This window comes from Myotis lucifugus, unplaced genomic scaffold, assembly GCF_000147115.1.
Source record: "Myotis lucifugus unplaced genomic scaffold, Myoluc2.0 scaffold_983, whole genome shotgun sequence".
NCBI classification, from domain to species: Eukaryota; Metazoa; Chordata; class Mammalia; order Chiroptera; family Vespertilionidae; genus Myotis; species Myotis lucifugus.
In genome coordinates this window covers 1-21,563 of record NW_005872031.1, presented here as the reverse complement: position 1 = coordinate 21,563, position 21,563 = coordinate 1, and the positions used below count along the sequence as shown (strand labels likewise).

General features: G+C 44.3%; 1 protein-coding gene and 1 pseudogene across 1 annotated transcript; one reads left to right on the top strand and one right to left on the bottom strand.

The window, feature by feature from the left end:
* LOC102419683 overlaps nucleotides 1-19,616 on the bottom strand; it is a 56,123-nt pseudogene extending 36,507 nt beyond the window's left edge.
* On the top strand, nucleotides 13,690-14,577 carry LOC102419068 (GTPase IMAP family member 7-like). Its single transcript, XM_023747796.1, has one exon. It carries the CDS (start codon nucleotides 13,690-13,692, stop codon nucleotides 14,575-14,577), a length of 888 nt encoding a protein of 295 aa, XP_023603564.1.
* Nucleotides 19,617-21,563: the final 1,947 nt, after the last annotated feature.

The window sequence follows — 21,563 nt, the reverse complement described above, 5'->3', positions numbered from 1 at the left end:
AGCAGCCTCTGTGGTCCACCTGGGCCAGATGTGCGGGTGGAGGTGGGAAAGACTATTCTAGTAAACACAAGCTCATGCATAAGGGAAAATCTCTGGGATGCTGAGTGGATGGAACATGAAGAAGGCAGAAGAAAAGGTGGAAGAAAGAGAAAGGTGTTGTGGGAGATTCCTAGGGCTGATGTAACACAGTACCCCTAACTGTGTAGCTTAAAGCCACAGGAACTTATGGCCCATAGTTCTAGGGCTCCAGCAGAAAATGGTTGGCAGAGCCACCTTCTCTCTGAAGGTGCTGGAGAGGATCCTTGCTGGGTCCCAGCTCCTTGTGGCTGCTGGCAACCCTTGGAGGTCCTTGGCTTGTAGATGCATTGCTCTCATTTCTTGACTGTTGCATTTTACAAGGACAAACTAGGCTATACCCTCCAAACTGTCTTTGGAAACGCAAGTGTATTGCTTTCAAGCTCTTTTTTCCACCCAGAAGTAGAACGTAAGTCAGTGACTTATATCACACATCGTATCAAGTATCACATTTCTTCCAGTGTCCAATACCATGGTCCTTACTTTGAACTGAGATCTCACCTTTAATATTCAAATTCCCAGCAACAGACTCTTCAAGGATATCTAGGCATTTTTTGTCAAGTGCCCCAGAATGCTCCCAGCGTCTGTGAATTACCTAATTCCACAACCACATCCATATTTTGAGCATTTCTTTTACAGCAGAACCCCACTTCCTCGTATAAACACTGATCCTATGAAGTCAATTCTCCATTTTAAAGATCAGAAAAGGGAGTTACAGAGAGGTTAACCTATCCACATGTAGTAGGCTGAAAATTACACCCCCAACCCCATTTAAGCATTCCTAATCCCCAGAACATATAAATATTACCTTATTGCAGATGTAATGAAGTTAATGACTGCGATGGGGAGATTGTCTTGGATTATCTGAGTGGGTCCAACATGTAATCCCTAAGGCCCTCAGAAGAGGGAGGCATGATCAAAGGAGGAAGAAGGCAATGTGATGATGGCAGCAGTGATTGGAGTGATGTGATCACAAAATAAGGTATTCTGCAAGCTTCTAGAAGCTGGAAGAAGCAAGTGATGTATTTTCTCCTAGAGATACCAACAGCTCTGAGGATACCTTCATTTTATCTCCATAAGACTAATTTCAGGCTTCTAACCTCCAGAACTCTAAGAAAATTCATTTGAATTGTCTCAGGACTCTAAATGTTTGGTAATTTGTTATGGCAGCAATGGGCAACTGATATACCAAGTTAATTATTCATTATGGAAGTTTCAGGACAGTTCAAGAAACAATTCCTTTCACCTTCGGTTATTATTTTTGCAAAGTTGTAATAATTTTGAGCTTTGAATTTAACTAGAACATAGCAGCATACAAAGCCTTGAACTCCACAAGGCAGACTCTGATAGAAGTTAAAGAAATATATTTTAATAACCCCAGTCTTTAAAAAAAAGCCCACATATTTCCACATTGACATGTATGTCTATAATGTAAAGAATAAAGGGGAGAAAAGAATAATAGGGAAGTGTAAAATAGGAAGCAATGTCTTTCTCTACATTCATCTCTTTCCTTCTGACTATGTGGAAGGAGCAGCATCCTGGGAGGGGGGAGAGCACCTTCAGGGAGTTGCAGGTGGGGACCCACAGCAGAGAGACAGGTGGCTCACAGCAGGGCTGGGTGTGGAAAGGAACTCCTAAGGACGAGAAGCATGGCCAAGTGAACAGCACAGGAGAGACATGAGGCAAAATCCCTTCTATCAAAGGACTCCTAGAGGAGGTCAGTCCTAAGAGAGGGTTCAGGGGTGGGAGCCATGTTCCAGATGCTCCTCCATTGCCAATGAACTCACAGCTAGGACCATTCAAGACCCACATTCTATTCCCTATAGCATCTATGGATTCTATTTCAACCACATCCCTCTTCCCTTTTGGGAACCTAGGAATGTGCGTGGAGAAGCAATTAGTTGTCCAAGAAAATATAAAAGGCAGCTTCTGGCAGGACAAGTTTCTTTCAGGGAATATGGAGAATGAAGTGAAACTGGGGCACTTGTGGAGGAATTTTGATCAGGAGATGCAGTTCTGACTCTATTCTGGACTCATATATATGCAGCCTGTCAGGGTGAGCATCATGGATGTGTGACTTGTAGGTTTGCTCAAGGATCTGTGCTTAGAGGGTAGAAAGCTCTGTAATGTAATTTTCAAATTCTTCATGATTTTTAAACAATGGGTCTGGTAATTTCCTTTTGTGCCAGAACTTATGAATTATGTAGCTGGTCCTGATCTGTGTCTTTACTGGAAATAGAAAAACTGTTACCGTTCCTTCAAGGTGAGCAAAGTCATTCATACCAATAATTGGTCCAATAATATGGCCATTTACATCATCATTTCCAAATCTATCTGCTTCCCTCCATGGGTAGTAACACTATTCTGCTCTACTTCATGGCACATCTGGTCCACTTAGTACCTATCCTCAAGCTTAGGCATTGACTAACCCACTTTCTCAATCTAGTGAAGTAAAATGTGCAATCAAAATTTAATCTATTTGTGGTGATGCAACAGACAACTAGAACATCTTGTCAACCATGAAAGATTCAACAGCCTGCCTCTCACCTGGATACAATTTTTCGATCCTTTTGGATCCATCCACTGGTAAATCTAGGATAAGCTGCCTCTGTCTGGGTCTGGAGAGGGAGAAGGTAAGAAGGTTGTGAGGGAAGGTTGCATATACCCCCTGGGTTCATCATAATGTGTCATTTAATGTAGACATTCAACCCTGCAAGAAACATATGAAAAAACAAACAAACAAAAACAGAGATTGTGATCATTGGGAGACTTTTCCCAGGCCTCTCCTTCCTCGTTTCCATTTGGTGCCCAATGGTTTATACCCCTTTGGCTTTGTACATGAATTTTGTTAATTTCTGAATGAGTAACTTGAGACCCTCCTGAAAGAATAGACTCAAAACCATCACCAGCAAGACTCAAGGATACACCAAGTCCTATGTCCAACTTTCTTCTTCCAGAATGACCCTGCATTTTCCCACTGCACCAGGGAAGTTGACAGACACTGTGCCTGGCTTTTGGGGAGCAAGATTTATGCCATTTAATAAGGGCCTTTGGATCTACTACTATAACTCAAAACACCAAATATAGCTTTGGTAATTCTGGTACAAGAGCAAGCACTTGGAGTAAAAGGTTTCAACTTGGCAAAACAGAAGCATCCACCAAATTAGAGGAAATATTACTGTCTATTTAAAGGCAAACAGTCCTCCATTGATTCCACCCAATCTGAGCTTCCTGGCTCATTGGTTTAAAAGGGTGTGAACACTTTTTCTTCACAGTTAAAATAAAGCAGCAGCTGGAAGAGTGTCTTTGGAGAACATTTGAGAACTCATCCACGGGTTGAAAAGAAGGTGAGTCTGGCTGTGAAGCAGCCCTGAGCACTAGCGTTGTTTGGGCAGTAGGTCCATGGAGTGTTCATGGTGTGGGTTCTGGTCCCAAGAAGGACCAGGTTCTGTGCCAGCAGCACAGCAGGGGGGGATGCTGCCAGAGGGTAATTATAGAGGGTAGGGAGGGGAGTCTGGAGCTTTATTAGTACAACTAGAGGCCTGATGCACAAAATTTGTGCAAGGGTCTTGGTCCTCGCAGGCCAGGTTACCTGCTTTGGCTGGCCCTCCCAGCCCCCCGGGGCTGTCTGCCTCAGCCAGCCCTCCCAGCTGTGGAGGCTTGCCTTGAGCCTCACAACCCCAGTTTCATCCACAAGGCAGTCTGAACATTATTCTGTCTAATTAGCATATTACGCTTTTATTATTATAGATGTTACATGTCTCATATTGATCAGGACACATTTATGCTGACTGGTGCACTGTCCCCAAGGCAGGTCTTTAGAGCTTGAGGGCAATTTAGACACCACCCTGTCTAACTCCCTCTTTCTACTGAAAAAGAAGCAGGTCTTTAGAGCTTGAGGGCAATTTAGAGACTGACCTGTCTAACTCCCTCTTTCTACTGAAAAAGAAGCAGGGTCCCTGAGACTTTCATCATTCAGCAGAGAGAAACCCTAACCTGAGTAAGTGTGACATGTGAGGTGAGGAAGGGGTATCATGGGTAGAGGATGGCTATTCTGCAGGAACAATGTATATGAAACCCTCCACTTAATGGCCCTAGATGCAGGCTTCCTAAAAGAGTTCTGTCTGGAAAGAGTGTGGACTCTCCTCCCTGCCCTCTCTTGATCTAGCTCTGATTCAATGTAATTTTAGAATCCTGGGTCTGAGAAGACACTGAGAGGAGGCAGATGTGTGCAGTAGTTAGGCGGTAAGGTGGTAGTCAGATGGACTTTGAATTTGGTGCCCTGCTCTGCCCTATACCTATTAGCACTGTGACCTTAGGCAAGTGTCTCAGCATTTTCAAGCGACATCAATGTCTTTATTTAAAAAGTTAAATAATAGCCGAAACTGGTTTGGCTCAGTGGCTAGAGCCTCGGCCTGCGGACTGAAAGGTCCCAGGTTCGATTCCGGTCAAGGGCATGTACCTGGGTTGCGGGCACATCCCCAGTGGGAGATGTGCAGGAGGCAGCTGATCGATGTTTCTAACTCTCTATCTCTCTCCCTTCCTCTCTGTAAAAAATCAATAAAATATATTTTAAAAAAATAAATAAATAAAATAAAATAAAAAGTTAAATAATAAAATGAGCTTTTTGCAGGCTATTACGGGTGAGTAGGTGAGATAATGTACAAAAAATTATCAAGGTGCTTGTTATAGAATGTCAGCAGTAGTTATATTACGCACATATCAAATTTTTATTGTTGAAAAATGTTAATTTACTCAAACAAACGAACAATACAAGGAACTTCCATCTACGTTGATCAGTGGTCGGCAAACTCATTAGTCAATAGAGCCAAATATCAACAGTACAACGATTAAAATTTCTTTTGAGAGCTGAATTTTTTAAACTTAAACTATATAGGTAGGTACATTGTTATTAACTTAATTAGGGTACTCTTAAGGCTTAGGAAGAGCCACACTCAAGGACCCAAAGAGCCGCATGTGGCTCGGGAGCCGCAGTTTGCCAACCACAGACCTAGACCAAGCTTCCACAATTATTAAGTGATGCCAATCTTGTTTCATCTATATACTCACCACTCCCCAGCCACCCCACATTATTTTGAAGCAAATATCATTGTTTCATTTTATCAATAAATATTTGAAACCATTTAAAAATATGACCTTAATCAGACTTCAAAAGGCAAATAGAATTTTTTACAATTTACCACTTGCCTTCAGATTCCCCTGATTGTCTCATAATTTAAAAAACTATTTGAAGTTGGATCCAATTAAGATTCATAAACTGCAATTGTTTGGTTTCTCATGTATTTAATTTAATATATAGCTTTCTCACCTTCCCTGTTTCTTTCTGGAAAATTTCTCTGTGTAAGAAGGAGGAAGTCTTTTTCCCAAAAGAAGAGCGCAGTTTACATTTTGTTGATTAACATTCTCACGGTGTCATTTCACCTTCCCATCTAGTTCCAGTGTTTTGTGGGAAGCAATATTTAAGGAGAGGCTTGATCTGACTCCGGTTTGACTATTTGGTGGGAGTACATCATAGGTTGAGCTGTAAACGACCCTCAGAAGCACATAATATTTGTTTGTCTCTCTTTCATTGACATTAATCGATGTTAATGATGGCCTAAATTTTATTAAAGATCAGAAGTGACTGTTAGGTCACCAAGGAGGAATGTACACAGCCATAGTGGTGAGGGATTAGGAATTTATTGGATCATCCGCACACCAGGTGGCTGAGCCGGGATGGCTCCAGCCCCCAGTGACAGAAGTCAGAGGCTTTTAAAGGACTTTTGGAAGGCTTTTTCTGGACAGAGACTTCTTTATGCATACTAGGAGGGGAGATAATGGAATGTGGTCACCGCAAGTGAAATATAGTCTCAACAAAGGGAATGTCCATAGTGAAATAGCCTGAAAAGCCAGTTCTCAGGGGAGGGGTATTGATTCAATTACTCAATCAAACCTAACAGTGATGATTCAGATCCTATCATTCTTCCCTTAGTTATTAGATGGAAAAATCTTCTAAAAAGAAAGTTCCCTCCAACCATTCTCTCATTTCCATGAAGTACAGTGGTATCTGAAAGACAAGATAAATGCTCAATTCTTTCCCTTTATTTGTCAATGTTCATAACAAAAAGATGCTTTCCTAGCACACTCCCAAGGGAAAGATTGACTATTTTAAGCAGAAGGCCTTGTTATGAACTCGTGTATTTTAAGATATCTGAGATACTTTGATTCATTGGAGTTTTTATTGATGCTCACATTGCCCCATCCATGTCCAGTTGCATTCTCTTGAGGTTGGCTCTTAAGTCCTTTCCATGAGATCCCAGTGATTTTTGAGAACATCCTAGCTTTCTTGTTGTCAAGAGACTGAAGGCTCAACTGAAGCATGTTCTGCCTATTCCTAGAATCAGTAGTTTATTTATAAAACCCTAATTTTTTGGTGGAAAATGGCATTTGAAAACCACACTCTAGGCACTAAGGGGAGTAAGGGTCATTGTCACTGGGCTCATTATTATCTCTACTAGAGGCCTGGTGCACAAAAATTTGTGCACTGGGGGGGGGGGGTCCTTCTACCTGGCCTGTGCCCTCTTTTGGTCTGAGACCCCTCAGGGGATGACCACATGCTGGCTTAGGCCTGCTCCCCAGGGCATTTTGCCTAAGCTGTAAGTCAGACATCCCTCTGGCAGCCCGGCAGCCTTCGGGGAATGTCCACTTGCCAGCAGGGAGCAGGCCTAAGCTGCAGTCAGACATCCTTGGCACTGCTGAGGAGGGGAGAGAGGCTTCCACCACCACCCCTGTACTGGCAGCCTTCAGCCTGGCTTGTGGCTGAGCAGAGCTCTCCCTGTGGGGAGTGCAGTGACCACCAGGGGGCAGCTTCTGCATTGAGCATCTGCCCCCTGATGGTCAGTGTGTGTCATAGTAACCAGTCATTTCCAGTCGTTCTGCTGTTAGGGTCAATTTGTATATGACCCTTCTATTATACAGGATAGAGCCCTGGTGCATGGGTGGCAGCCAGCTGGTTTTCCCTGAAGGGTGTCCTGGATCAGGGTGGGGTCCCACTGGGGTGCCTGGCCAGCCTGGGTGAGGGGCTGAGGGCCATTTTCAGACTGGCCACACCCGCTTCAAGGTGGGGGTCCCCACTGGAGTGCCTGGCCAGCTTGGGTGAAGGCTGAGGACTGTTTTCAGGCTGGCCATACCCCCTTCAGGGAGGAGGGTCCTGCTGAGGTGCTTGGCCAGCCTGGGTGAGTGGCTGATGGCTGTTTCCAGGATGGCCAAGGCACCCAGTGTGGACCCTCACACCATGAAGGTGTGGCCAGCCTGGGGGAGGGGATGATGGCTGTTTGCAAGCTGGCCCCAGGCCCTTCAGGGTGGGAGTCCCTCCTGGGGTGCCTGGCCAGCCTGGGTGAGGAGCTGAGGGCTGTTTGCAGGCTGATCAAGCCCTGAAGCAGGGACTCTACCCCTTGAGGGTGTGGCCAGCCTGGGTGAGGGGCTGAGGGCCGTTTTCAGGCTGGCCACAGCCTCTTCAGGGTGGGGGTCCCAGCTGGGGTGCCTGGCCTGCCTGGGTGAGGGGCTGATGACTGTTTGCAGGCCGGCCAAAGCCCCTTCAGGGTGGGTGTCCCCTAGGGTGCCTGGCCAGCCTGCGTGAGGGGCTGTTGGCTGTTTACAGGCTAGCCACAGCCCCTTCAGGGTGGGGGTCACCGCTGGGGTGCCTGGCCAGCCTAGGTGAGGGGCTGATGGCTCTTCGCAGGTTGGCCATAGCCCCCAGCCACCCAAGCTCCCAGTGGAGGCTGGCTGGAAGCAGGTATCTGGGATTTATTTATCTTCTATAATTGAAACTTTATTGCATTTAGCGGAGGCCACAGCCGGCCAGGGCAGGCAAAAAGCTTGGCTTCCTCCATCGCCGGGCAACCAAGCCTTCTGCTTGCTCCAGCTCTGTATCTGCCAGCCACCATCTTGGTTGGGTTAATTTGCATGTAGTCGCTCTGATTGGTTGCTGGTCATGGCTTGGGGTGTAGCAAAGGTACAGTCAATTTGCATGTTTCTCTTTTATTAGATTAGATGGCTTTTCAATGGACTTCAAAGCTGCACACACACACGCAAGAATAGGATTTTTTATAACAATATTATTTTTTAAAATACATTTTATTGATTCTTTAGAGAGAGGCAGGGAGAGAGATAGAGAGTTAGAAACATCAATGAGAGAGAAACATCAATCAGCTGCCTCCTGCATGCCTCCTACTGGGGATGTGCCCGCAACCAAGGTACATGCCCTTTACCGGAATCGAACCTGGGACTTTTCAGTCTCAGGCTGAAGCTCTATCCACTGAGCCAAACCAGTTACGGCAACAATATTATTTTTTTCAGGTTATTTTTTTTGTTAAACTTAAGTTAATAACACTAAGGATGGACAATGAAATTATTGCTTTTTTAAGTGTCTTGAACCAATTCCCTATATGGTCCATCCACCCCACAGTATACAATTATATTTGTTTGCCATTTCATTTTGGTCTTAGTATTTTGAAACATTTTTTTTTTTGGTATAATGATGTAAGCTACCTACATGGTCTCAAGATCAAATGTATGAAATATTAGTGTAACCAAGAAATCCAGTTTCCAGCTTCTGTTCTTGTTCCCTCCACCCTGCTTCTCCCATCCACATGTAAGTAAATTATTGTTGGTTTATTTTTCAGAGTATCATGCTATTGCCTTTTCATATATATGAAAGATATATGTCTTATATTTTACTAGGTGTACCAGTTAAAAATGAAGATTTTGTAATCACAGAAAATATGATAATTTCAAGAGAAACACCTAACGTGCTTTATTCAAAGTAATGTCCATCTCTAGCTACACATTTCCCCATCTTTCAGGTAATTTGTGGATACTGCCTTAATAGAACTTTTCTTATTTTAAGGCAAACAATTGAGAGACCCAATTTTCCACTTCCTCGTTCGTTTTGAAGTGCTGCTCAGAAAGTGCATGTGCCATCGATCAGATCAAGTGGTAATCTGAAGAAGCAAGGTCTGGTGAATACAGCAGGTGGGTTAATACTTCCCAGGCAAGATCTTTTAATGTGTCTTTAACTGGTTTTGAAGTGTGTGATGGTGTGTCATCATGAAGCAAAATTACTTTGCTGTGTCTTCTGAAACATTCTGGTCATTTCACCATCAAAGTGTGGTTCAATTGATTATTTATTAACAGTTTCACCTGGCTTTAGAAGCTCATAATACACCACACCTTCCTGATCCCACCAAACGTCGTGCACTGTCTTCTTTCCGAAGTGATTTGGCCTTGCAGTCAATGTTGATGGTTGACCTGGATCAACCCATGATTTTGTGCGTTTGGGATTCTCAAAGTAAATCCACTTTTCATCACCAGTCACAATTCGATGCAAAAAGTCTTTCTTTTGTGCCATTGAAACAACATTTTACTGATGACTTTTCGGTTTTCCATTTGTCTTTCTTTCAGTTGATGTGGCACCCATTTTCCTTCCTTTAAAATCTTTCCCATTGCTTGTAAATGATCGGAAATTGTTTGCTGAGCAACGTTTAATCTTTCTGTAAGTTGTTTTTGAGTTTGACATGCATCTTCATCCAATAATGCTTGTAATTGGTGGTCTTCAAACTTTTTCGGTTGACCTGGATGTTCTTTGTCTTCCACATCAAAATAATCATTTTTAAAGCATTTAAACCAGCATTCACAAGTATCTTGAGATGGAGCATGTTCCCCCTAAGCTTCCCAAAGTATATGATAACTTTTACTTCAAAATAAAGTAATGAATTAAAACTTCCCGCAAATGCTCTTTTCTTGGCACAAAATTTGACATTTTTAAGCGTAAAAATATCTATAATGTTAACACCTTCAGAAAATTTGACATATGAAGATTTGAAACTTGTTGTCATACAACAAAATAGCATACATATAAAATCGCATATGTATCAACATATGTGTAACTCCATCTATTGAAAAAAAATCTGCATTGTTAACCGCTACACCTACTATGTATGTAGTTCATATTCTTCCTTATTATAAAAACTAGAGGCCCGGTGCACAAACATTTGTGCACTCGGGGACGTCCCTCAGCCCTGCCTATGGCCTCTTGCCATCTGGGACCCCTCGGAGGATGTCCACCTGCTGGCTTAGGCCCGCTCCCTGGGGGATCGGGCCCAAGCTGGCAGTCAGACATGCTTCTGGCAGCCCGGCAGCCCTTGGTGGATGTCCACTTGCCAGCAGGGAGCAGGCCTAAGCTGCAGTTGGACATCCTTAGTGCTGCTGAGGAGGCAGGAGAGGCTCCCACCACCACTGTACAGGCAGCCATCAGCCTGGCTTGTGGCTGAGCAGAGCTCTCCCTGTGGGAGCGCACTGACCACCAGGGGGGAGCTCCTGCATTGAGTGTCTGCCCCCTGGTGGTCAGTGTGTGTCATAGTGACCAGTCATTCCCAGTTGTTCTGCTGTTAGGGTCAATTTACATATTACCCTTTTATTATATAGAATAGAGGCCTGATGCACGGGTGGGGGCTGACTGGTTTGCCCTGAAGGGTGTCCTGGATCAGGGTGGGGGTCCTGCTGGGGTGTCTGGCCAGACGGGATGAGGGGCTGATGGCTGTTTGCAGGCTTCTCAAACCCCCTTCAGAGTGGAGGTCCCCACTGGGTGCCTGGCCATCCTGGGTGAGGGGCTGATGGCTGTTTTCAGACTGACCAAGCCCCCGGCTACTGAAGCTCCCAGCCTTTCCTTTTTTTTTTATTTGTTCCAGCTCCATGGCAATGGCGACTGGAAACAGGTATCTGGGGTTTATTTACCTTCTATAATTTAAACTTTGTTGCTTTTTGAGTGGAGCTCAGAGCCAGTGGCAGGCTGGCTTCCTTCATCACTGGAGCAAGCAAGCCTCCTACTCGTTCCAGCTCCATGTCCATGGCCTGCTAAAACCAGGTATCTGGGGTTTATTTACCTTCTATAATTGAAACTTTGTTGCTTTGAGTGTAGCTTTGCGCAGGCCATGGCAGGCAGAGAACCTTGGCTTTCTCCATCACTGGAGCAACCAAGCCTCCTGTTCGCTCCAGCTCAGTGGCTGCCGGCCGCCATCTTTGTCGGCAGTTAATTTGCATATCTCGCTGATAAGCCAATGGGAGGCATAGCAAAGGTATGGTCAATTACCATGTTTGTCTATTATTAGGTAAGATACATTATTTTCAAATCTACATTATTTTCTTCACTTTTTTTTTCCACTTAATGATGTATCCTGGAGACCTCTCCATGCTTGTATAGAGAGACACATTCCTTTTCACAGTTGGACTGTCCTTCAGTGTGTGAATAATATCTTAGGTAATCAACCCAGTCCCTACTGATGACCTTTTGAAAGGCTTTTGTTCTTTTGCTAGTACAAATAATGGTGCAATAAATAGCATTATGTGTCATTTTTCTGCATTGTTGTCAGTGTACTTAAGGGATAAATATTAAAATGGAGGATTGACAATGAATGAGAAAATGCATATGTACTTTCACAGGACAGTGCTGACTTCCCTTCTGTATGGTGTGGAATGGTTTTCCATTCTCATCAGCCATGGAGGAGAGGACCTGCTTCCCTCATACCTTTACCAACAGATTATGCTAGCAAACATTTGGACTTTTGCCAAACCTGGAGGTGTCAAATAGTATCTCATTTCAGAAATAGAGGTGTGATTTAATTAATATTTTTCATGATTTTATTTTTTGTGTTTTGATTTATTTTTCTCTGAGTGTATGTTAATGTCTTTTGATATATTCAAGGTATATTTAAATTCATTTTTCTCTGAATGTTTATTGCCATATCTTGCTCCATTTACTATTAAGTTGCTGGTATTTGGTTTCTGTACTTTTTAATTTTCTTTGTATAACAGGAACATTTACGCCTTTGCTTTAAGCTTAAAAATATTACTGTCCCTAATTTGGCATTTTTGCTTCAATTTTTCAAATGTGTCTTTTGTCCCACATTATCTGTGATATTTTAATGTAATCAAACTTATTCATCCTTCTCTTTACTCTATTTCAAATCTTAGAAATATTTTCCTTACCTTCAGGTTACAAATAAGTTACCCATGTTTTTTTATTTTATTTATATGTTTGTTTGGGTGTTTGTTTGTTTGTTTGTTTGTTTTTAACATTTAAACTTCTAATCTGCTTGCAATTTGAATGGCATGAGGCAATGAATGCAATTTTATCTTTTTCTCTGTATGGTTATACAGTTATCCCAAAGTTACTTTATCATAACATCTTTAGTTCCTTTGATGTGGTATGCTGTCTTATTGAATCTAAATGTAACATAGTGTTATTGAATTGAATATAAATGAATAAGGTATGATTAATTTGATCTGTTTCTGAATTTTCTGTTTTTGGTTCACTGTTATCTCTATTGGTACAACAATATCACACTTCTGTAATCATAGAAATTACAATGCTTGACTCATTGTAGAGCTAGTCCTTCCTCCTTGTTCTTTTTCTCAATGAAGCTGAATAACTTTCTTTTTTTTCTTTATTGAAATGAACTTTATAATCCACCATTTAACTTTATAATACACTATTTTTTCACCTGCATGAAAAAAATAGTGATGACAAAAATTTAAATTTACAGTTATATAAAATAATGTTAGAGAAGTATCAACTTTTTCTTCATCCCAAAACTTTATAATCCATTATTTTAACATTATAATCTACTCTTTCTCAGCTACAGAGAAAAAGTGATGATAAAAATTTAAAATTATATTTATATAAGATTAAGTTAGATAATTATCTATTAATTGCATTGTATAAAATGCTTTAAACATGGATCAGTTTTGAATTTGGTCAAAAGTCTTGACTGTACTAGGTAATTTTCTACTTCATGTATACTAATAAAAGTGTAATATGCTAATTAGACCGAATCAACCAGACATCTTCCGGATCTCTGACTTCCTTCCTGACAAAGCCACTATGGTGGGGGCCAAGGCAGAGGCCATTAGGGGTTATCAGGCCAGCAGGGGAGCAGTTAGGGGCAATCAGGCAGGCAGGCAGAGTAGTTAGTGGTAATCAGGCAGGCAGAAAGGCAAATGGTTAGGAGCCAGCAGTCCTGGATTGCAAGAGTCATGTCTGACTGCCGGTTTAGGCCCAATCCCAGGCTGAGGGACTCTCCCCACCCCCATGCACAAATTTCGTGCACTGGGCCTCTGGTCTATTCAAAGATGTGTTGACACAACAAATTTTGGTATGAATATTTCCAAATGAGACACATCTGTAGCTTTATTTATTGGTCAAATCTCTGTTAGCCTTTAGGATCAATATCACACTTGATTCAGAGAAAGAGTTGAAATATTTCCCTCTTTTTTGTATGACCAGGAATAGCTCAAATATCATTGAGATGATCAGCTTTATAGAGGTTTAAGTGAGTTCTCCTATGAAAGCACCTGGTCCTTGTACTCTTTTATGAGAAAACTCTGCTTTATTATTTCCTCCAGATGAGGAATAGATGATTATAAATTTTCAGGGAGGGAAAGAATGAAGAAAAGAGGTTTGGGAATGGTCCCCAATTACCTAAGTACCCTTTCCCTTTCTCATTCCCTTCCTTAAGGTCTTTTTGATACCTGCTCCCCAGAGCCTCTTGAAAGAAGATGTCTGGCCTTCAGGACAACACTCTGAGGATTGTTCTGGTGGGGAAAACCGGAAGTGGAAAAAGTGCAACAGCAAACACCATCCTTGGGAGAAAGGAATTTGATTCTAAAATTTCTGCCCATGCTGTTACCAAGTACTGTCAGAAAGGAGAGCGACAATGGGAGGGGAGGAACCTTCTTGTCGTGGACACTCCAGGGCTCTTTGATACTAAGGACAAACTGATGTACACCTGTGAGGAAATCGGCAAGTGTGTCCTCCAGTCTTACCCTGGACCCCACGCCATCATCCTGGTTCTACAGCTGGGCCGCTACACAAAGGAGGAGCAGAATACGGTTACATTGATCAAGGCCATCTTTGGGGAGTCAGCCATGAAACACATGATCGTCTTGTTCACTCGCAAAGATGAATTGGGTGATCAGACACTGAATGACTTTTTGAAGGGGTCAGGAAACCTGCAAAGCATCATCCAGGAGTGTGGGAACCGCCGCTGTGCCTTCAATAACAAAGAAAGTATAGAGAAAGCTGAGAAGGAAGCTCAACTGAAGGAGCTGGTGTGTCTGATAGATAAAATGGTGTGGGAGAATGGACAGTCTCACTTTTCTCCTCCCATCTATGAGAATGTAATGGAGAAGATGCAACATGAGACAGAGGCCTTGAAGATAATCTATGAAAGTGAATTAGAAGAAGAAACTAAATCAGTTAAAGAGAAATATGCTCAGGGAAAAATATCACAGCAAGTCATGGAGAAGGAAATATCAATGCTATCAGAGACCTTTACGACAAAACTCAAAAATATTAGGGAAGAAGCTGAAAAGAATATATTTCAAGATGTTGTAAAAATAGTTTGGGATGTACTTTCAAGCATATGGGGTATGTTTTGGAAATAATATAATTTATTTTTGTTTCTTAATTTACTATGATTTGTTAATGTGGTTAATTATATTTTCCAAAGATGACTAAAACAATATATTCTATCTCATCCATTTTTTCATATAATCAGTTTGTTTTTTCTTCTGTAGAATTATAGGATTTGTCCTCTACCTTGATATTTAATGGACTTTTGACTGCTTTGACAACTAGTGTGTGATTGTGACTTCAAAAGTGAGATAGGGAAAATGCCTCTTTGCTCCCTAGGGTTTTTGGGCTTGGCACTTGGCCACCATGTGGGGAGGAAGCCCAGATTGCCCATCGAGAGGCCACATGAAGAGGACCTGAAGTCACTGGCTCACTCCCCTGGCTGGCCTTTCATCTGCCAGCAGAACCAACTTGCCAGCTGTGCAAGTGAGGCAACATGGAAGCAGATTCTTCAGCTGCCAACTGAGCCACCTCAGATGAAGCAGCAAAGAGCAAAGATGGGCCACCCCCCTGCATCCTGCCCAGATTGCAGACTCATGAGGAAAGTAAAGATTGTTGTTGGTTTAAACCACTAGGCTTTGGGGTGGTTTGTTATGCTGTGATGGTAACCGCCACCATCTTCCCAGCTCACTCACCACCAATACCCACAAGGCTAACAACCTGAGGAAGTTACAGAATTGGCATAATCAGGCAGTAATATATTCTGAAGAGTTCACAGACTCAATTTAGGAAACTGAAAATGAGAAATCCTGCCTGTGTCAAGTGTTAGCACCACCGGTGATGCACATTATTTCAGTCCACGTCTGTGTGCACCTTGTTAGCGAAGCAGCAGGCTTCCCCAGCAAGACACTTCTGTGGTCCATGTGAGGCAGGATAGTAAGAATCTAGAAAAATTCCTGGACAAATGGAAACTGAGATGAGATAATTAACTGTTTGGGTGACTTGGAGCCAGCTTATTAACCACAAGACCTTATCTTCCCCAACCAAGGGCACTTGAGAGCAAATGGTTTATGTGTCTCCTCCCTCACCAGAGACTACATAGCTTACATCACTCTGGTCTGGGAGGTAGAGCACAAAGAACCAATTCATGCCATTTGTGCCAGCTAAACCCAAGGGCAGATGAAGTCAGGGGAAAAATAACAAAAACCACATTAAAGCCAGGCACAACTAAAATAAAATAAAATAGTAAAACAGACCAAAGAATAATCCAAATCTCCCCTATACACTTACCTTGATGCATCAACACATTAAAAATGCACCTGGACAGCTAACCAGAAAAAAAAAGGGTAAAAAGTCCTCAGGACAAGAACTCGCCAGAAAAGTGGACAAGCCCCAAATCGAAATTCCTATCAGTGCCTCCCTGGCATCTGTGCTCAACCCTTGAACCACAATGCCCTCGGCAGCAGAGGAAATGTCCAGTCTCAGCATTTGGCACTGGCTTTCCCCTTTGTGTTCCCAATGGTTTCCAGGCAGGGCTGGGGGCCTCACCCCCATATGCACTCTGCTGTTGCAGATTATTTCCCCCTTTTACCTGTCTCTGTAGTGATGTGAAGGCCCCTGGGAGAGTTTGTCCGTGAAGACACAAGGCAGAGGATACTGTAGGGAAGATATTTGGGATTACCCAGCAGAATTGGAGGCGGGTTTGAGTTTGTTTGTGAGCGTAGAGACACTGAGGGCAGTGTAAGTGTGGGTGGACAGGAGAGCCGGGCTAACCTGGCTCATCTAATCTGGACCAGAGAGCTGACTCCCCCAGACCTGCATGGAACAGAGGGAATGACTCTTTACCGCATCTTGTATCACCAATTCGCAGCCCACTAAGACCTGTTTGCCCTTTACTTTGATATTGAAATAAAAATGTCCAAACCTCTCCATTTCTTTTTATTTACCTGTGACTTGAAAAGCCTATGCTCACCCTGTCAGTGTGTCAGCCAGTGAGAAGACTCCTCTTTGGAAGTAGACTTTTCGGTGGCCTCAGTGGCTCCTAGGAATTTGAGTCTCTAGTTCAATTTTCCTTGAACTTGTAGAAGCCTCTGCATTCAAGTTGCTGAAGGGTCTGAATGGGGACGCAAAGGAAGATGGCCTTCCTGGGACATGAACAGTTCTTAAGTGCTTTGTATTCTTATGGACACACACCCTAGTGTGTGCTTGTGTGTGTGTGTGTGTGTGTGTGTGTCTGCACTTGGGTGTGTGGTTTTTGCAGAAGGGGTTAGGAATGACAGAGCAGTGTCTTTGTTCAATGGGCATACAAGGCAGATGAACAAACATCTACAAATATTGATTTCCATTAACACAACATGAATGTCCAAGGCATTTATTCATACAATTCATATTCAATTGAAATAAATGGGTCTGGACTGAGGCTTTGTGTTGGCTCTGACCTTTGATCCCCTGGGAAGACCAGGGATGATTTCAGGACACCCACGGCAGCCTGAGGTCAGTGGAAAACAGGCAAGAGCGTCAACAGTCTAGGCTTCAGTAAGAGAAGAGCTCAGGAAAGAACTCTGGCAAGGCCAGGTCCCATGGGCTGGTTTGTTTTTTGTGTGTGTTTTTTGCGGGAGGTAGGGAGAGGAGATGGGAGTGGGCAGGATTTTTGTCTTTGAGTTGGTAGGTTACTGCCAGGTGAGGGACACAAGGAAAACCTGTGGGCCTCAGAGGCACAGACACCAGGGAAGAATGTGGTTGTCAGGTAATGGGTCCAAGTCCTACCTAGATATATTCCGTGACTCGGGAGAGGTCTCCTCCACAGCCTGGAACCTGTCTCTGGAGAGCAGTCTCCAGGCTTGAACAGGACGCCCAGCAGCGGGGATGTGTGCAGCTTTCAAGCCATCACCCAGTCCCACAGTGCGCCCAGCAGCTCCTGCCTTTGTCGCCCCCACGTGCAGCCCACCAGCCTCTCTGCCACCCACCACAGTTGTTCATCAGGGGTTGAGAAGGCCAGTGTCTGTGCCAGGTGGTACACTTCGTTGGAGTAGAGGGCATCCCCATGGTCCTGCAGCAGGCACTCCACCAGCACCACCAGCTCCTGCACCTGGGCCTCCTGCTCCCTGCCCACTGCCCTGTTGTCAAAGAAGCACACTCAGCCCCCACACTCGGCCACCAGAGCCGGTAGAGCATGGTTGTCAGTATGGCACAGGAAATCCTGCAGAGTTCCCACCCAGGTCCTCCTTTTGCTTGAACAGCACGATGGTGCGAGCAACCACGTTGTCCCCAAACAGGACCTTGAGCGCGCTCACGGCCTGCTGATCCTGTGCAGTGAAGCAGCCCAGCTGAGTCACCAGGAGCAGCGCGTGGGGCCCAGGCGCTGATAGCAGGTAGCAGCGGGCTCGCTCCTGGCCCCCGGGTCTGTCTTGGGTCTTGGGGAGCTAAAAAGCTCTGGGGTGTCCATGACTTCCATGTGCCACCTGTCCCACCTGCAACTCCCCACCTCACAGGTTCTGATCACTGAAGTGGCTGTGAGTCTGGAGAGGAAGCACCCGTGGCCCAGGATGCTGTTCCCGGTGGCGCTCTTCCCAGCCCCTGTCTTCCCCACCAGGATGAGCCTCAGCTGGGACTTCTGCAGGGCCTGTGTGGTGTCTTCCGAACCTGGAGGACAAGTGATCTGTGAGCTTCCAAAACTTAAAGCAACTTATCCTGGTTACCTGGATTCCCTGAGACCTTTGAACAAGAACAACAGTGTCTCAACTCTGCTTTCCCACCAATGCCTTACTGAGGTCATTGGTCAGAGCTTTCTGAACATCAGGGGATCTTCAGCACCTATTCCTGTCATCTCTGGTTTCACCACATGCATCTGTAGATGCTCAACACCTGTGGGCTTTACTCTAGAGCAGGGGTGGGAAATCGTTTTTCTGCCAAGCGCTATTTGCATATTTATAACATAACTAGAGGCCTGATGCATGAAATTCATTCAAGGAGCTCTACCCTCACAGCCCTGGCTGCCTCAGCTGGCCCTCACAGTCCCAGCTTCATCCGGAAGATCCAGATGGTCGTTCTGCTGTTCAGTCTAATTAGCATATTAGCTCTTCATTGGATAGGATTTGGTTAATATAATTCACTTAATATAAATTTATGCTGCTATGAAAAAAGCACCTAGATTTATTGAATTTTGAGTCCTGCCTGCTGTTGCCTTGGCAGGGCCAGATCAAATGATTCAGCGGGCCTTAAACAGCCTGAGTGCAAGATGTTCTCCAACTTTGCTCCAGAGGATACTCCTTCATAATTCCATATATGGCCTCACCCATTATCCCTGGTCCCCCACAACCTGTGAGCTGTCCCTATTTGAGGCTTCAGTGGCCTCTGTCATACTTCTCCCAGATGCCATGGAAGATGGGCAGGAAGGGGCAGTAGGCCTGGGGGTGAAGGGCTGTCTGGGGTCCCAGACACACTGGGTTTGATTCACTGCTCTTTCATGGGCCAGGTATGCCATCTTGGAAGTTGCCAATCAAGTGTTAAACCTTTGTGCAAAAATAGGAATAATAGTAGAGTTGTTTCTCCTGGGGCTGTTGAGAGGATTGAATGAAATCACCTCTTTCTTCCTTCTCTCCCTCTCTCCCTCCTCCTGCCTCCCCTCCCTCGTAATCCTGCTGCATGCTATAAAACTCCTGTTTTACCTACCATGCTCTCTAACATTCTCCCTGGTGTATCACCCCCCTCTAGTGCATGATCTAATACCCTCTACACCCTCTTCTGTGGAGATCACAGTAGCTTATTATCCTCATTTTACACTTGGGGAATGGAGGTCCAGGCTAGTCAAGGAAGTTCATATTCTCCCAGCTTGACAGAGGCAGGGACCCAACTAATATGCACATCTTAGGGCTCTTGTTGTTTTACCCGAGACACCTCAGAGACCTGTTTGGGGTTACCTGCTCAGTCCTGAGTTTGCCCATTTCCATTATTATCCAGGGCTCATACCTGGAAGCAAGTATGCAGTACACATGTCCTTACCATAGACACTTTCTTCATCTCTTGCCATCTTCTGTTCTCCCATGCTTACTTGAAAGAGCTCCAAACACCATTCATTCATTCTTCAAATAGGTATAACTACCTATGATATGTCAGCTCAACTCCAAAGAGCTGGTGAAAACACAGTGACAAAGTCATTATTCCTGCTTCCCCTGAACTTCAGAATTGAAGGAAAAACACTGGAAGGGCTGGGCTGGGGTTGGAATGATATTGTGAGAACATTTCATGAGCTTGACTTTGTTTTTTCAGGGATATAAAATCCAAAGGGCAGAAGTGAAATTTTAAGACTCATGCCAGTGAGAAAGTTTTAGACATTAAATTTTCCCTGGTAATTCTATGTGATAAAATCTGTAGATACTTCAATTTCCCAGGAGCTTCAGAAGCCAGGGGAGACTTTGGAAAACCACAAGAACTTGAAAATTTGTTCAGTGAACTAGGGATCCAGTTAGGGTGGGTGACCTGGGAGAGGTACAAGAACAGAACTGAAGTTTTTGTCTTGAAAATTGGAAAAGAAACATATGTCCCGGGTGATCTGGAGCCTCTGACAATGCTTTTGGGAAGTAAACTCACTGTCCTGTCTCAATGTGTCTAAACATGATCAGTGTCCTGGAGAGACTGGGACCCTCCCCTCCAATTCCTGACATCTGCCCCCAAGCTGAGGCTTCTCCAAGGAAAGTGGTTCCAGCCTATCCGTCATCGTTTAACACAATGGGACCTTCTGTGCTCCGAGTCCCTGTGCACAGTGCACAATCCCGAGTAAGAAGGTGGGCACCCAGGCTGCAGGAGATACTTGCTGCTGATCCTGAGCTGCTGTGTGTGAAACTCAGACATCCTTACACACCTGGGAGTGTGGAGTTACTGTTGCTAGATCCCGCTCCCCTTCCTGGTACCTACTAGAACCAAGGTGCACACTCAGTGAGCTTCTTACAGGCACTGAATTCTTCCAGGTCCTCACAGCTCCTCTCTGGCCCACACCGTTCCCCTGTTGGTGCTCACCTTTCCTGCAGAATCAGTGACAGGCTCTGAGGCTGGCCCAGGAGCCCCTGACCTACTTCCCAGCACACAGGGAAGTGTCTTACCTCTCTGGATGCCCCAAGGGCTGGGGCCCAGGAGTGACAATTTAAAGAGACAGCAACACTCACCACTGAGGCATTAGAATGGGAAGTTCCCACTGTGAAACCCGCTTTGGGGCTGAGGTGACGTCCTCAGAAGGTCTCTGTGACACAACAGCTTGTCCCCTCAGGGGCTATAACCTCATGGGAGAAGAGCATGTTAGGTTTCTGAGGCCTGTTCTCACTTTTAGCCTGGATCACTAACTTTAACTCCGTTTGCTTTTAGGTCTTTACCTATAAACTGGCCTCTTGAGAGCCTCCTTCCCTGGGACAGTGCCACCAAGGTGGTCCTAGTGCCAGGATATCACATGAAAATTTCATCTTTCTCAAAGGAAAGGATGGCTTCTCCAACTATCAAAAATGGAACAATAGGGAGAGTGTGAAACCTTTCCTTCAGGACTTACTCTGGCCATCCTTGTAGGTCTCTCCTACTAGAAGGTCATAAGAAAGGTGCAGAAATTAGCCAGTTACTGAATGGAGGAAGGGAGGCTACCACAGGATTATGGTGATAGGGGGCCTGACCTGGTTAGGTCATTAACAAGGATGTGGCCATGCCTAACTCACTCACACTCTCTGAGTTGACTTTGCCCATAGATAGTGAGGGGTTTCACTTAGTGTGAGGTTAATCGCCTGAGGTCTGATTTTCACCCATTCTTGCCAGCTCCTTATCTCTAGTGAAGAACCAACTGTCACTGAACTCCACCCGGATTTCCCCCATCAGCTTTACTGAGATATAATTGACATGTGCCATTGCGTAAGTTTAAAGTATACAATGTGTTGATTTGATACATTTATATATTTAAAAATAATCACTACCATAGTGTTTGCTAACACCTGCATTAGGTGCCATAATTACTATATCTTTTCTGTGGTGAGAACATTAAGATCTACTCTCTTAGCCCCCTTCAAGTACATAATACAGGATTATTAACTACTAGAGGCCTGGT

Excerpts from the sequence above, each read along its gene's own strand:
- LOC102419068 (XM_023747796.1), top strand. The coding sequence starts at position 13,690 with ATGTCTGGCCTTCAGGACAACACTCTGAGGATTGTTCTGGTGGGGAAA.